Source organism: Candida tropicalis, assembly GCF_000006335.3.
Source record: "Candida tropicalis MYA-3404 genomic scaffold supercont3.2, whole genome shotgun sequence".
Taxonomy (NCBI): Eukaryota; Fungi; Ascomycota; class Pichiomycetes; order Serinales; family Debaryomycetaceae; genus Candida; species Candida tropicalis.
Genome location: NW_003020049.1, coordinates 2177597 through 2194939, shown reverse-complemented (window position 1 = coordinate 2194939; position 17343 = coordinate 2177597). Strand labels below are relative to the sequence as shown.

Genomic DNA, 17343 nt, shown 5'->3' with positions numbered 1-17343 from the left:
ATGAATCTGAATATAATTCCAAAGTTTCAAACAAATAATACAGGAACCATTGTAAAGTCACCACATAGGAATATATGTTTCATCAATTAGCAACACTGTGATGTAAGTTGTTCTGAGAAGAGTTCAGTAGTTCGATAAATAAGAATGATAGTATAATGTAGTTTCTATATACATATAAAAAAGAAGATTTTTCAATTAAGTTTCTGGTTAAAAGTTGAAAGTTTCCTATTTAAATTGATATTCTATTTTATGATATGTCACAACTATAAAATGAAATCGGCATAACAAAATATTGTATAAGACTTAAGCAGGATACACTAACAAAAATTGGATATTTTTGGCTTGGAAAAGTAGTACTTGATTACCATATCAGAGACATAGTATCAATAACGTCATACATGGCATTATTGAACATGTAAAGTTCATGTAGTTGCAAGGTCTAACATAGTCCTTGGTGTACATTCTGGAAATGCTGTTTGACAGTGTCATTGTTACAAATAAACTTATCTTTTTAAATCTACAATGTGAACATACTTTTTGAGTTTCAACAGGATTGAGTCCAGTCTATAGATACAGTTGGTTTGAGTAGACCAGCTCATTGGTGGGGAAAATATATGCCAATGTACACGACCTTGTTTTATGTATTTTTATTTATTTGTTGTATTATAAATTTGACCCAGACGCGATTACTGAGTTACACCTTTCAAATGACGCGTTTAATCATTAGATCAACAGTTCAACAACAACGATATCAACATAATTGACATGAGTTTGCCATCTATTCAAAGTATAGGTCAGGCTGATATTTCCAAATTAACATCGAGTCAGGTTATTATTGATTTGAAATCAATTCTCAAGGAGTTGATTGAAAACTCAATTGATGCCAATGCCGATAAGATTGACATAACATTCACAAATTATGGAATTGATTCAATACAAGTTCAAGATAATGGTAAAGGGATTCAGCAAGGTGACTTTGAAACCATATGTTTAAGAGGTCATACTTCTAAAATAGTAAATTTTGAAGATTTAAATAATTTATCTACCTTGGGATTTCGAGGGGAGGCATTGAATTCCATATGTTCATTATCAAATAAATTAACAATTACAACTACAAATGGTGAATTTTATCCAAAGTGTCATCTATTACACTACGATAATGAAGGGAAATTAATCAAGCATGATAGAAAAGTTGGTGGTATGAACTATAAATCGGGATGTCTGGTTTTAATTGATAAATTGTTCTATAATCTACCGGTTCGTCTTAAGAATTTTATTAAAACTTCCAAAAGAGAATTTCACAAAGCAATCAATTTTGTCATCAACTACTTGATTATTTTCCCTGAAATTAAATTTACTGTTTACAACATTGTAAATGGTAAAAAGAATTTAATACTATCATCCAAGGGAGGTGACAAAACCACAATCATTGATAATCTAATTTCGGTATTCGGAAATAATAATAACAAGAATTTATTGCCCTTGGAAATTGAAATAAGTGAAGATATTAACTTACTGGGGTTTATTTCTTCATATTCATTTGGATTGGGTAGATCATCTCCAGATCGTCAATTTCTTTATGTTAACAAACGACCAATTGTATTCAAAAAATTAAGCAAAATTATTAATGAGATCTATAAGAGTTTCAACCATGTACAATATCCTACTTTTATTATTAACTTGGTGATAAATCCAAACCTTATTGATGTCAATCTAATTCCAGACAAAACAAACATTTTGATCCATAATGAATCTGAAGTGTTGGAATTGATTCGCGAAAAATTGTTAGAGTTTTATGATACTCAAGATAATGTAATCATCCCGAAGAATGAAAATAGCCAACTCAAGTCTTTTGTTAGTGATAACGAAGGTGCAGAACTAGAGCTCGAACAGAAAGATGAGGAGAAAGAAGAAGAGCCAAAATTGTTTGTTGATGATGATCTTGACCTTGATTACCCAGTTGCTAAAAAGTCTACAACTCCAGACAAAGTTGAATTGGTCCCAAAACTGACCCCAGAAGCGTCAAACCTATTAGGTATAACACTCATTGATCCTTTGGATTTTCAACAGGATAAAAGGTTAGAAATGCAAACTTTACAAAGTGAACCGTTACCGGAAAATCAAGATTTGGAAACACAAAGTCAAGTACAATCACTGAATCATGTAAATCAAGAGTTTAGCCACGCTCATGAATCTTCTTCCCTAAATTTAACGGAATTTTCGATGCGTGCTGAAGACGATACGTGCAATCACGAAGATAAACATGGGGAGAATTTTTTCCCTGTCCAGGATCAATCGGTTGATAATATAACAATTGATATTGGTGAAAAGAGATTCGAAGATGAGCGACCTGCAAAAAGGTTTAAAAAGAATAAAGGATCGACCTTGTATAAACAGCAGGCAACATGTTCATCTCAGCATATTCTTGGATCTTTGGAGAATTTGAAAAAGTTTGAAACTACATCCCCAATTACCAAACCTGAGGTACAGGTTAATCCTGATTTAGAAGAAGCTGCAATTTATCATATAAGTAAACAGGATTTTCTAGATATGAAACTAATTGGACAATTTAATCTTGGATTTATTTTGGTTAATCACAATTCTAATTTGTTTATCATAGATCAACATGCAAGTGATGAGAAATTTAATTTCGAAAAGCTCATGTCAAATTTCCAAATCAAACACCAACCACTAATGATGCCCATTAATTTAGATTTAAACATAATTGATGAAATGTTGGTATTGGATAATCAAGAGATTTTCAATAATAATGGATTCAAGTTAACAATCAATGATAATAATTCTGCAGGAAAGAGGATTTCTTTGGTTAGTTTACCTGTTTACAAGAACTCCATGTTTACTGTTGACGATTTCCATGAACTAATAAATCTAATTAACGAACAGCCGAATAATAAAAATTTGAAAATTTCTAAAATAAGAAAGATTCTTGCTATGAAGGCATGTCGAAGTAGTATAATGATTGGATCATCCTTGAAAAAATCCAAAATGAATGAAATTGTCAAGAACTTGAGTACTTTAGATAAGCCTTGGAATTGCCCCCATGGAAGACCAACCATGAGACATTTAATTGAATCAAAAAATTTGACTTATAATTATCAAGATTATGAATTATAATTTGTCTTTATATATATGTGTATATATGTGTTTGGTGCTACTATATATAAATAGGGTTTTGTTGCACATGAGTACAAGGGAGTACCAAGTTATTCCCAAAACCTGTCAGTACAGCATCGACAAAGTCTCTACACATGACAATGATTGTCATAGATAAGCAAATCACTGCAGCACAAACCAAATAATATTAGATTCCAGATAAAACAGGAATCATAACTCAGCATTGTGGAAGTTTCCCAGTTACTACGCATAATTTAAAGGAAGAGAGAGATAAAGGATATAGTTTTCTATTTAGTTCTATAGGTTTAAATAAGAGAATTGCTGTGTAGTAGCAAACGGAGAAAGAGAGGATTTCATAAATATTACAGACATATCCAACTAGGTGAATGTATTACTGATCAAGGAAACACATGTAGTTCATTATTTGCAAGCGGTTGTATATGAACTGCTGTACGTTGGTAAACAGTCATAAAAAGCTGCATTATCAGACTAAATCTATCATATGTGCTTGATAGTTTGTTGCATACACAAATACTAGTCCATTCCAGGATTGTTTGATTTTCTCCACATTTGGTAGCATTAAACATATAAGGTACAATAAAAAATACCTACACAAATATCCCAAAAAAATCCAACTATAAAAGGACAAAAAAGTAACTTACAAATAAAAAATCTTTTTATGCTACTTTCTTTTTCTTTTTCCTTTTTGTTTTATAAACAATTAGTATCCATCACTTTCTATATGATATCAATTTAACAAGTGTGTATCAATTGATGTGTTTTATTCATGGCTGCAAATACTAACCTCAATATAAGGAACTGCAATCCATTATCCATAACAAGTTTACAAAAAGTAAAAAGTTATGTGTTCCCCATCAATTATTGTTATATGCTTCACTCTAGTTTTTGCTTGTGTCACTTGGTTCAGTCATTGAAAAGAATGTTACCAACTGATAGCTCCTTTGGTATGATGCACAAACATTAGAAGAACCTTCCAAATAAGATAGCAAATTGGAAATACATGTTATCTTGAACCTTGTAAAAGGGATCAACATATACAAAAAAGGAGCAATGTTGATTAGTGAAGGTTCTTCAAAAGATAGTGACTGGTCGTCCCTATCTTTAAAAGCTACTCATCGGGATAGGTTAGTCGAATATCCCGATGAGTAGTAGTGGTGGTTTAGGACAAACCACTACTTGTAGAGGACCAGGCAATTGGGGGGCGTCGAAATTTGGCCACTCCCCTTCTCTCTTGGTTCATCCTCTATTTATTCCTCCTTGGGCCAGTAGGGGGACGCGATATGGCAACTCAAGAAGAGGGCCATAGACTCGCTGGGCCGGCCCCACACACACATGTGGGCCCAGTTCGTCCCTCTCCTTTACTTAGGAGAGGTGGTAAGTGGAGTGGAGGAGGCAAACCATCATCATTTGGTTCGTTCCTCCACCTCCACATTAGACATGTCGTCGAACAGGGTCATAGGAATGAATAATGTAATCAAATTGAAATATGCAGTAGTCAAATATGACACTCCAGTCTATATGTTGCTAATGAAACTGGAGTTGCCACTCAATGTTGTAGAGGTTTTCCTGTTGCCATGGGTTATTTATTGGAAGTTAAAGATAAATTATATATCCTTCTATTTATTGTTATAGGCTCGAATAAAAGAATAGATACTGCGAGAAGAACTAGTAAATTACTGTTATAAATCAGTGTAGTGAAAGACAGAGATAGAACGTATTATATCAACACAATTTAGAGCATCATGTGGATCAATACATGATTAGTGAAGTAATCACAAGTATTATATTCTTTACAATTGCAATCTATATGAACTGCTGCACATTGGTAACAATCAATAGCCAACTGTGTAATAAAAAAAAAGAAACGTATTTCGATGAGGCAGATTGCGCAGAGATAAACTTTACATGGGAAAAAGAAAAAATTTGAAAAAAAAAAAAAAAAAAAAAATTCCTTAACCCATCATGATCGATGAATATTATTAAGAACGTGATCAAATTCAACATGACACAATCTAAGAAACTCACAGGACGTGAATTATATGATGCTATTGGTAGACCAAAAACTATTGTGGCACCTATGGTAGATCATTCAGAATTAGCATGGAGAATACTATCACGTAGATATGGAGCAGCCTTATGTTATACCCCAATGTTTAATGCTAAATTATTTGCAACTCAAGAGAAATATCGTGATTCTATGTGGACTAAAGGATTGGATGGCAATGAGAAACTTGATCGTCCTTTAGTTGTACAGTTTTGTGCTAATGATCCTGATTATTTATTAACTGCTGCAAGATTTATTGAAGATCAATGTGATGCAGTTGATATTAATTTGGGATGTCCTCAAGGAATTGCAAGAAAGGGTAGATATGGGGCATTTTTGATGGATGATTGGGAATTAATTCATAAGTTAATTAGAAATCTTCATGATAATTTGAAAATACCAGTCACTGCAAAAATTAGAATTTATGATGATTATGAAAAAAGTTTAGAATATGCCAAGATGGTTCTAGATGCTGGAGCTCAATTTATAACTATTCATGGAAGAACAAGAGAAATGAAAGGTCAAAAAACTGGATTAGCAAATTGGAAAATTTTGAAATATTTAAGAGATAATTTACCAAAAGATCAAGTTTTTTTTGCTAATGGAAATATTTTATATCCGTCAGATTTGAAAAGATGTGAAGAACAAATTGAATGTGATGCTGTCATGTCAGCAGAAAGGTAATTTATATAACCCAGGAACATTTTGGACCAAAACTGATGATATTGACATGCAATTTCCAAGAGTTGACAAGTTATTAAGAGAATATTTTGAAATTGTAAAGGAGAATGAGAAGAGTATAGCAAGTAAACATGCGATGAAGGGGCATATATTTAAATTATTGAATCCATTTTTAGAAGTTCATAAAGAATTACGTCCAATAATTGGTAAGACAAGTGTTAATGATTCAATGGAAATTTGGGAAGAAATTGTTGTTCAAATTGAAAAATTGGTTGCAGAAATCTATGATAAACCAGATATTAAAGAATTAGATGTCATCACAGATGGTCCTACAGAGGTTTGGGGTGGTCATTATAAAAAAGTTCCATACTGGAGATGTCAACCTTATTTCAGAAGAGTCGATGGTGTTAAACAAAACACTTCATTTTTAAAAATGGCCGGTGAAGAAAATTTAATAGCGTCTACCTCGGACGCTGTAAAGCCAGCCAACAAAAGAGAATTAGATGAACTGGAAAAGGAACAAACTCAAACCACTGTAAATAAAAAACAAAAGTAATATATCCATGCTTAAATATGTATTAACTCTGTTACAACCTATGTATTAACGTTTCATATACGAAATAACTGATAGACACAGCTGGTGCAACTTTTGCCAAGTTAGGTACTAAACCTTTCCATAATCCTGAGTATCCTTCACGTGCAATGGTTTGTTTGAAGACATCATAGAAACCATCATATGTGAATGGATGTGCATAAGTCCCTTGTGATTGAAGTCTAGTTCTTAATAAATTAACTGGGTAAACTATTGTTGCAGCAAATGAACCTGAAAATGCACCCAAACTCAAGGTCATATATGTAGGTAGCAGTTGATCTTCAACGTTACCAAATTTTTTAACAAGCAATTTCTTAACTGATGAAAAGGTACCAAGATCTAAGGCAGCATAAGGAAACATTCCGGCAAGACCAACGCCAATTCCTCTATAAAAAATCCTAACACCACCATCACGTAACATTTCCTTTGCTGTTGAAACTGCATTTAATGGGTGATCAAGATTTGAACATTGTAATCGAAACTTCAATGTGTCTATCGGGTAAACTGTCAATTGTGCAACAACACCACCAAACCCACCAGCCAAATAGGTGGAAACTTTGGAAATCTTAGTTGGGTCATCTACACCTTCAATCCTGGCAAAAAATCTTTTCGCCCCTTCAAAAGAACCAAATTTCATGGCTGATTCTGGGAAAACCTTCATGACATTTAACCCATTACCAACATAGAATGCTCTTAATCCACCTTGTTTCCAAATAGTTCGAACAGCTTGAACAATAGGTGATCTAATAGTTTTCTTGATAGGTGTATTTGGGGTAGCTTTTGCAGCTTGTACTTCTGCAGCCTTTTCCATCTCTGCGTGTGCAAGTTTTTTTCTCAATGCTTCAATCACATGAGTCTCTGCACCTGAAGCAATTTGACGGGCAATTTCCTTTTTGGAATGCAAAATAGTTGAAGACAAATCAGTTCTGGCAATCAAAAATACTTTTATTCTGTCAAATGGTGCAGTGCATGATCTTGAAACAACCCCAGCAAATCCACCTGCTAAAAAATATTTGAAACCATTCAAAAATTGGTTGATTAATGTAACATCACCATCTGAATTAACATCATATTCTTCAAATAAAAATGTAAAAGCAGTTTTAATTCTTGAACCTTGTAGTCTAGGGATCAACATCAAATATTCTCTGAACTCATTATAGGTGATGTAACCATCTTCGTTTGCATCCAATTGTTTAAATAATAAATCCACGTTTGCTGTACTAGGTTCCACATGCAATGTTTCTTTTAGGTATCGTATGAAATCAGATTTATTTAGTCTTCCATCGTGATCTTTATCTAATTTGTTGAACCCTTTTAAAATCTGATCGTCAGTAGTTGCTAAATACTTTTTGAAATCTTGAAAATCAATCTTGTCGTCGTTATTATAATCAAACGAGTTGAAAACCTTCTTCAATAACTCTGGGCTTTCACTGACGGGATGGTTAAATTTCTTTACGGCTTTCTTGAAATCACGAAATGAAATTTCACCAGTATCTTCAATATCTAGTTTTTTAAACAATGTTTCATAATCATTCGGCTTTGCTGGAATTACCACTTCATTTGTGAAGGTCTCTCCACGTCCTCTACTATCACTGCCACTGCCACTACTACTTGCCGTCGGTGAAATTGTTGACATTGTTGGGATATTATATGCTAACACTTGTTATTCATAAATGATAAACTTGAAAAAAAAAAAAAAAAAAAAAAAAATGAAAATAGAAACCAATTCTTACAAATATGAGAATTTTAATGAAGAAATGAATATTAACCAAACAAATTAGGAAATATACAATAACAGGCGAATAGTTAAGATAAGTGAATGAGAAAAAATTTCGTCTATGCTATTTTAATGAATGGACCCTAAATTGAAATTATAAATAGAAAATAAAATTCAGGTTGACTATTTGTAGTTCTTCTTCTTCGTGGGAGATCCAAAGAAAAAGTATCGATGGTTTTGAAAATTCTTTTTCTTATTTATTTTTTCTGTGGTTGGTTAAAGCCAGGCGACAGCAGTCTTTTGTTTTTTTTTTTGTTACTGTAATATGTTACAAAATACCTCCGGGGTTGCTGTGGTCACGTGTTTCGTACCTCGGATTTTGTTGTTTTGTTGTTTTATTTTTCCACTGTGAATTTCTTTTGATTCTCTTGAGGGAAATCACTAGCGAGCTGTATAGTTGAGAGCAATAAATAGTGACAAGAAATCAGATATGTATGTATATATATATATATCATTAATAAGAAATAGAAAAATTTTATTCAATTGCTCAATGGTTTCTATCAGCGGTACGTGGTTTGGCACGAATAATATTATCAACTCTTAATAATACTTCAGCAGCTTCAGCTGCAGAAGATACAACAGCTTTCTTTAATTTATAAGATTCCACAATTCCCATCTCTCTCATATCAGCAACAATCCCATTATTCAAATCTAAACCAGAAGTTGTGATACCGTTATATATAGCAGATCTTAATTTAGTAACCAACTCACTGGAATCATACCCAGCATTGTCAGCCAAAATTGTAGGTAATTGTCTCAATGCCCTACTGAAAGCCTCCACTGCCAATGCCCTTTTACCAGTTTCATTAGCAGCAGCTTGGTCAACAGCCTTGGCCATCAACATTTCTGAGCATCCACCACCTAATACAGTTTTAGTTTCCCTAGTTGTTTGTGACAACACTGATAAGGCATCGTGTAATGATCTTTCTGCTTCATCCAAAACTTGTTCAGTTGCACCTCTCAAAACAATTGTACAGGCTTCTCCAGCGGCAACACCAGAAAATTTAAGGAAAACATCTTCACCAATTAAAATTTCCTCTATTGAATCACAATAACCCAATTTAGCATTTTCTGGATTATCAAATGTACTGACAACTTCCCCACCGGTGACTAGGGCCAATCTTTCAACCCCGTCAAAATCAGCGTGTTCAATGGTGTTTATCTTGGAGTCTGTGAATAATTGTTCAGGGTAATCATAAATCAATTGTCTGTTAATGAAAACATTGATATCAAATTTTTTGATCTTTTCGACTTTGTTTTTCATTTTCAACTTCTCGGCTTTTTCTAATTCTGCCAATTTAGAGGTAGAGTCAACTTTAAATTTTGCACCAAAGATTTTTACTTTATCAGTATCCATTGAAGTGTTTGCTATTAAGATCTTGGCATTGGTGATTCTTTTAGGTTGACTAATACCAAACTTCTTTTCCAATATAAAACCTTCATCCAAATACGAATCGGATAATTTGCCACCTACTTTCTTTATAATTTGAATATTGTTCAAGTTGGTAGAACCTTTCAATCTTAAGATAGCATCAACGGCCAAATTTGAGAATAGTTCTTTATCTTGGGATAAAATCTTTGATGATAAAGTGGTTCTGGAAATACTTAATAAATCTTTTCTAAACAAGGCTGGGTTGTCTCCATTATTGACAGCAACTTTGTCTAAAGCTTCAATGGCTATGTTTCTACCAATTCTATAACCTTCAATGATAGTTTGAGGATGTATTTTTTGATCAATTAATTTTTCGGCTTCTCTCAATAGTTCAGCACTCAAAACTGTAACTGAAGTGGTACCATCACCAACTTCGTCATCTTGAACTTTGGAAATATTAACTAATACCTTAGCAGCTGGGTTGTCAAATGGAATTGACTTCAAAATTGTAGCACCATCATTGGTGACTAAAGCCGAATCAGGATTACTGGCACTTTGTAATAATTTATCCATACCTTTTGGTCCCAATGTAGATTTAACCAAATCGCCTACGGCAATGGCACCAACAAATGCAGACATACGTGCATTTTCTGCCCTTTCTTCAGTGGCTTGATCATTAAATATTTGCACTGACATCTTGATGATATATTATATAAAATGGAAGTAACAATATGAAACTAAACAATATATCAAAACTAGAAGTATTTTTTTTTTTTTTTTGGAATCAATATTGATGAAGTTTTTTTCTATAGTTTTTTTTTTCGTTCTTTCGTGTTCCACCAGATGGGCGTGTACTCTTGATAAAAACAGGTCGTGTATGTTGCATAACTCACGTGCAATACTCAAGAACAGTATAGAGGAATCGTTATTATTATTTTGAAGATACTAGATTTGAATATTGATTTGATATTTCTAGGGGTTACTTGCGGATTAATAATTGAATTTTCTGAAGAGAGAGCTTATTTGTTGATTCTATTTTTAGTAGAAATTGGTCATATTCTGAGGAGAATTATATGAAAAACGTACTCTATCCATCAAATTTTATTTTTTTCTATTCCTTTAAATATCCCTTTACCCCTATATGTAAAACAGCTTATCATTTGATATTACTAAAGATCACAAGTTTCTGGAAAAATATTAATGATCAAGACATTGTAATTTAAATTCATTAGCTCTTATAAATGTCCTTTCTTATAAATAAACTCTAAATTCGGGGACAGTTCCGAAAGATACATGAAAGTTGCGAATTGATGGCGTATAATTTTTATACTGCGAATTTCATCTACATCATAATAATAAAACTGCCACTTAATTTCAACTCGTAAACTTACAAGAAATGATTTTCTTTTTGAATCATAAACAAAAAATTGAAGCAAGACTAGCCAGATGACTTTCCAGGGTCTTTTTTTTTCTTCTTCTTTTTTTGTTTGTAGAGTTTTCTATTCTTTTGTGAATGATTAGGAACTCTTACATACGGAATTCTTCCTCTGGAATGTTTAGAGAAAGGATTGGATAAATTAAATTGAGACCCTACTGAGCCACAGAAAAGCAATACTGTTAATCATTAAAACATCAAATGAACAAAAACCGTTCTTTTGTACAACTGTTTATTGTTGTAATCATAGTCGCGTATCATTGCTTGTTTTTGTTAATCATTCAGTCTTACACCTCTGTATTGAAAATATAATAAATATAGTACACTAGCTTTTCTCAACAAAAGGAGTGTATCTAGGACTATGAGAAACATTTGGTTCCTGTATTAAGGGGGTAGGTTAAACGACACCTATGTAATGCTATACAACTTAATTTTCTTTTATCTATGCTTCATTTATCAACCGATATCTTCTATTCCAAAGAAATTCTTGCATTTTCTCATTGTAATAACAATAACAATGGTAATTTAGAATGAAAAGCTCTAAGTAACAATATGAAGAAGAAAAATAGAATTTCATTGTTGATTTAAGCAAGTGATATGCAAGTAGGCGACTCGTTTCTATGTACATGAATGGTACGGAAGGTGAATGAGTTTTAATTTCATACCGCTTCTCCTCTGCAAATATGTCACCTTATAATCTGTCTTTACACGCCTGGCAATGATTTCAGTTGTTTTGCTTTTTGCTAAATATAGATTGCGATGTGATGATTATTATCCCTGAAAATGGGAAATGAATAAATTAGTAGAATATTGAAAAAAAAAAAACTACCCCTTGGTTCTTCTTCTTGACCGTGGGTTGCTACTGTCACTGTAGTACTAAATTATTAATCTCGTGTACATCTAATGATAATATTAAATTATCATCATGACTTCACTACCATTTAACCCCTCTGTTCTCAGCTTATAAAGATATATACCTGTTGTGCATATCGCATACGAATTATTCTAATTTCATACTCCCATCTTTCTTTTGATTAGAGTGTCATCGATACAGTGTTGTACAGACAATTCTCACGGCAGGTACGTTTGTTGCAATCACAAAAGAGAAATATACATACATTAAGGAAAAATAATAGTAGTCTAACCAATTAAAGCGACCCTTGCCAACAATTCTTCAAGAAAACATCAACTTGGTACTTCAATGTCACATAACCCATATGAAATTCATTAAAAACTGAACTACTATTTCGATGTTGTGTCGTGAGCTATTTATTCAGTTTAATGTAGTGGTTGCAAAGAAGAATGTTTGAGATGTTTCAATTGAGTATTTTCCACTTTTCTTTTTTTTTTTATTTTTCTTCTTCTTCTACTGTTATCATGTAATTTCACAATTTCATTTTAGGATAATTTCACAACTAATATAGAAACTCAATGGGAGCAAATATAACGAGAATAAAACATGTTCTAGAATTCAATTAGTTTTGTTTTTTCGGGATTGTTGGCTTATTACGATTGTTCAATTTAAATCGCCATGTCAATCAATTATAGTGTTCCACACACAAGATCCAGAGTCTAAAATGAAGGAAAAGCAAAAAATATAACGTATTTATGCTGGTAGAGGGTCTTAGTGATGCCAAACTCTAATTATTTCTATTCACTATCGTTGATTTCTGCATTTGTTAGAGTTTAATCATGACATGAATTAGGTGAAAAAAATGACACAGTAGCATGTACTGCAAATTCACTCATCATTACACTTTTATTGACGGTAGAAGTTGACGGTGTGGAACTTAAACATAGCAAATAATATGTAACTTAATGATTAATGAGTTGGCGGACAAAGAATAACAATCACAAAGACCTCTGGGGTGCTTTTTCTCTCTTTTTTATTTTTGTTTTAGTAATTTCACCTTCATTAAATACCATTACACAAAGTACTTTCAAAACCGACAGATATTTCTGGAACAATGAAATTCTTTACTCCTAATAAATCATGGATACCATACCTGATAATATCTGATATTATTGGAAACAAAAAGGGGGAAGGATAATTTCAATGGTATCTGGTTACTGCCCTGATTGTAAAAATGCCAAAGCTGACTCAGTAATGCATGTTAATTTGAAATTATGGTTTAACAAATTGAATCAGTGATTTTTATCAGATATACAGCTTACCTTCTGCAGTATAATGGATTCGATCTATTTGATATGTTAAACCTCACCTTTCAAAATGATCAGCAAATCAAGGTACAATACAAGTAACATGGGAAATCTGACAATTGGGGAATACTTCAGAAATTTGTAAAGTTTATTCTTCATCCAACTACTTTTTCTCATAAAATGTTCCATTCAAACAAGTAATTTGCGCTTAGAAAGTTCCTATTGTGTTCATCTGTATTACGAACTATTTTTAACAGTTAAAGTATTCTTATTTTTCATAAATTGACTGGACAATCCATTTAATCTTCAGAGAAGTCTCAGTTGACTATGCAGGGATGCTGTACAAATGCCAAAAATTATTTTGTTTCGTTTCCAATTAATGAAACGCAAGAGTTATTATCCCTTTTCAAAAATCTGTACATATCTTATTTCAATAAATTTCATCGCATGGTTTTTACCTTTTGTTTTGTAAGGGTATGGGGCAACAAAGACAAAATGAACAAAAATAAAAAAAAAAAGAAGTACATCAATTGGTGAAACAAATTTAGCTATTATTTTTAGAAATCAGGTCTCAGATAGTTTCAAAATTTGTCTCATGTTAAACAAAATTCATATGGGATTTGCGTTTCTTTTTTTAAAAAGATGATAATTCAATGAAAGAGAATCGTGAAGCGTATAAATATCTTTATACTTTTCAACAGTTGCAAAATATTTTTTAACTTTTTTTTTTTAAAAAAAAAGAATAAAGGGTTCTTTCTTTTGCTCTATATACACGAATTTTTTACACATCCAAACTCACATAGTTAATTTTTGTATTAGGTATTAGAAATTCTTAGGCGAAAAAGAGAACGAAAGAAAAAAGATGAGAATTTCTAAAATCTTACCAGTGACTGGTGTATTGTCGCTTTCTTTAGGATTTTGGATCCCAACAATTCCTAAGAGAGATTATTCGTCAAACCCTGAGTCCATTCAAATTAAACATAAGGATGTACATTCTGCTGAATCTACTTTAATTGAAGCTGGACCTACCACTTCTGGAACCGTTGCCAACATTGAAACTGTCCAATTGAGTTCAGTTTCACCTGGTTTGGCTAATTCACCAAACATTGGATCTGCTGCTGCTCATTCACCAAACGTTGGAACTGCTGTCGTTGTTTCGTCAGACGATACGAATTACGACATGGCTGTATCATCAAGTGGCTTATTTTCTGCAACTTCTTATCCTGCAGGTATCGACACTTCCTCTGTATTAACTGTTTCCGCTATCCCAGCATCCCCTCCTGTTTCTGGAGTCAGTGCTGTTACTTCAGTTATCCAACCTCCTCCATCTGTTGAAAACAATGATCAACAATCTTCCATTGCGCTTGGTTCTTCTGTTAACTTACAAACTGTTGGCTCTAGCGTCGTAAATGATGCTTCCATGTCTGTTGATTCCAGTTCAAGTATTGAAATTGTCCATCCATCATTGGTTACTACCACTTTCTCTACTGCAGCTCAAGCTCCAACAAACTTGTACCCAGGAGTTCCGGAAGAATATCTTGATACTTCGTATGTTACTCATACAGCTCATACAACTGCAATTGTTACTGTCACCTCATGTGGAGCTGATTCCTGTTATCATAGCACTATTGTTACTGGTGTTACCGTTATCACTGTTACTGAACATGACGTAGTTACTGAATACACTACTTATTGTCCTTTGACTTCTACCCAAACCATTGTTACTCCTACTGCTTCCTCCATTCCATCTACTGTTTCTGTATCATCTAGTATTGAAACAAGTAGTACTGAAGTCGAAGCTACTGCTGGTTCATCTTCCTCAATTGATATTTCTACAGCCAGTTTAACTTCGTCCCAGAGTGTAACTGTCAGTACTTTGTCATCTGGAGGTTTTACAAGTACCTTTACTGTCCCAGGCTCCGAATCCGAATCTACTTTGTTGACCTCCGGCTTTGAAACAAGCCCAACCACTCCTTCTCAAAGTGAAATTGTTACAACTTTGTCATCGGGAGGCTTTACAAGTACTTTCACTGTTTCAGGCACTAAAAGTACTGAACCTGACAGTATTGCACTGGATGTTCCATCTTCTGGTTCTGATAATGAGTCTTTCTCTAGTGTCGAATCAAACATTAACACCAACTCAAATGTTGAATCTAATGAATCATCAATTTCTTCCGACACAGAAAGTCCTACTTCTAATGGCTCTGCAATCACCTCCTCAACTGCTGATTTTTCTACCATCTACACTACACACACAGCTGACACGACAACCGTTATCACTACTACTGACTGTGATCATCATGTTTGTACTGATACTACCATAACCACTGGAATAACAATTATTACTGTTACCACTTCACAAACTATAACAGTAATTACCACCTACTGCCCATTGACATCTGTTGAAACTATTTCCTCGACATCATCTACTTCTGAATCTGCTCCATCTGAATCTACTGGTGCTCCATCTGGTGCTGAATCTGCTCCATCTGGTTCCGAAACTGCTCCAGTTCCATCTGGTTCTGAATCTGCTCCATCTGGTGCTGAATCTACTGGTGTTCCATCTGAATCCACTGGTGCTCCATCCGGTTCTGAATCTGCTCCAGTTCCATCTGGTTCTGAATCTGCTCCATCCGGTTCTGAATCTACTGGTGTTCCATCTGAATCCACTGGTGCTCCATCCGGTTCTGAATCTGCTCCAGTTCCATCTGGTTCTGAATCTGCTCCATCCGGTTCTGAATCTACTGGTGTTCCATCTGAATCCACTGGTGCTCCATCCGGTTCTGAATCTGCTCCAGTTCCATCTGGTTCTGAATCTGCTCCATCTGGTTCCGAAACTTCACCAGTTCCATCTGGTTCTGAATCTGCTCCATCTGGTGCTGAATCTACTGGTGTTCCATCTGAATCTACTGGTGTTCCATCTGAATCCACTGGTGCTCCATCCGGTTCTGAATCTGCTCCAGTTCCATCTGGTTCCGAAACTGCTCCATCTGGTGCTGAATCTACTGGTGTTCCATCTGAATCCACTGGTGCTCCATCCGGTTCTGAATCTGCTCCAGTTCCATCTGGTTCTGAATCTGCTCCATCTGGTTCCGAAACTGCACCAGTTCCATCTGGTTCTGAATCTGCTCCATCTGGTGCTGAATCTACTGGTGTTGCATCAGAATCTATCGATGTTCCATCTGATTCTGAATCTGCTCCATCTGGTTCCGAAACTTCACCAGTTCCATCTGGTTCTGAATCTGCTCCATCTGGTGCTGAATCTACTGGTGTTCCATCTGAATCCACTGGTGCTCCATCCGGTTCTGAATCTGCTCCAGTTCCATCTGAATCCACTGGTGCTCCATCTGGTTCCGAAACTTCACCAGTTCCATCTGGTTCTGAATCTGCTCCATCTGGTGCTGAATCTACTGGTGTTCCATCTGAATCCACTGGTGCTCCATCCGGTTCTGAATCTGCTCCAGTTCCATCTGGTTCTGAATCTGCTCCATCTGGTTCCGAAACTTCACCAGTTCCATCTGGTTCTGAATCTGCTCCATCTGGTGCTGAATCTACTGGTGTTCCATCTGAATCTACCGGTGTCCCATCTGGTTCTGAATCTGCTCCATCTGGTGCTGAATCTACTGGTGTTCCATCTGAATCCACTGGTGCTCCATCCGGTTCTGAATCTGCTCCAGTTCCATCTGGTTCTGAATCTGCTCCATCCGGTTCTGAATCTACTGGTGTTCCATCTGGTGCTGAATCTACTGGTGCTCCATCCGGTTCTGAATCTGCTCCAGTTCCATCTGGTTCTGAATCTGCTCCATCCGGTTCTGAATCTACTGGTGTTCCATCTGGTGCTGAATCTACTGGTGCTCCATCCGGTTCTGAATCTGCTCCAGTTCCATCTGGTTCTGAATCTACTACTCCAACTGGTGGATTGTCTACTTCCTACAGTACTACTACTGATTTCACTACCACTGTTATTACTACTACTGACTGTGGTCATCATGGCTGTTCTGAAACTACCATCACCACTGGTCTTACTGTGATTACTGTTACTACCTCAGAAACCGTGACCAGCTATACCACCTACTGTCCAATTCCATCAACTGAAACAAGTGTAGAATCTACCGGTGCTCCATCT

The 17343-nt window shown here is 34.7% G+C and overlaps 5 protein-coding genes across 5 annotated transcripts; 3 read left to right on the top strand and 2 right to left on the bottom strand. All coding sequences in view use genetic code 12, as the record gives it.

The window, feature by feature from the left end:
* Window positions 1-765: 765 nt before the first annotated feature.
* Window positions 766-3135, top strand: PMS1 (ATP-binding mismatch repair protein; the record flags this gene model as incomplete). The annotated part of the gene is made up of 1 exon (XM_002547727.1): window positions 766-3135. One exon carries the CDS (start codon window positions 766-768, stop codon window positions 3133-3135), a length of 2370 nt encoding a protein of 789 aa, XP_002547773.1.
* A 1990-nt stretch (window positions 3136-5125) lies between these two features.
* CTRG_02079 (tRNA dihydrouridine synthase) lies at window positions 5126-5884 on the top strand (the record flags this gene model as incomplete). The annotated part of the gene is made up of 1 exon (XM_002547726.1): window positions 5126-5884. One exon carries the CDS (start codon window positions 5126-5128, stop codon window positions 5882-5884), a length of 759 nt encoding a protein of 252 aa, XP_002547772.1.
* Window positions 5885-6468: 584 nt separating this feature from the next.
* Window positions 6469-8109, bottom strand: CTRG_02078 (Ca(2+)-binding ATP:ADP antiporter; the record flags this gene model as incomplete). The annotated part of the gene is made up of 1 exon (XM_002547725.1): window positions 6469-8109. One exon carries the CDS (start codon window positions 8107-8109, stop codon window positions 6469-6471), a length of 1641 nt encoding a protein of 546 aa, XP_002547771.1.
* A 628-nt stretch (window positions 8110-8737) lies between these two features.
* On the bottom strand, window positions 8738-10318 carry CCT2 (chaperonin-containing T-complex subunit; the record flags this gene model as incomplete). Its single annotated transcript, XM_002547724.1, has 1 exon — window positions 8738-10318. The coding sequence occupies one exon, from the start codon at window positions 10316-10318 to the stop codon at window positions 8738-8740; it is 1581 nt and encodes a 526-aa protein (XP_002547770.1).
* A 3761-nt stretch (window positions 10319-14079) lies between these two features.
* On the top strand, window positions 14080-17343 carry CTRG_02076 (uncharacterized protein; the record flags this gene model as incomplete). Its single annotated transcript, XM_002547723.1, has 1 exon — window positions 14080-17343. A coding segment is annotated over one exon (3264 nt), but the record flags the coding sequence as incomplete, so codon positions are not given.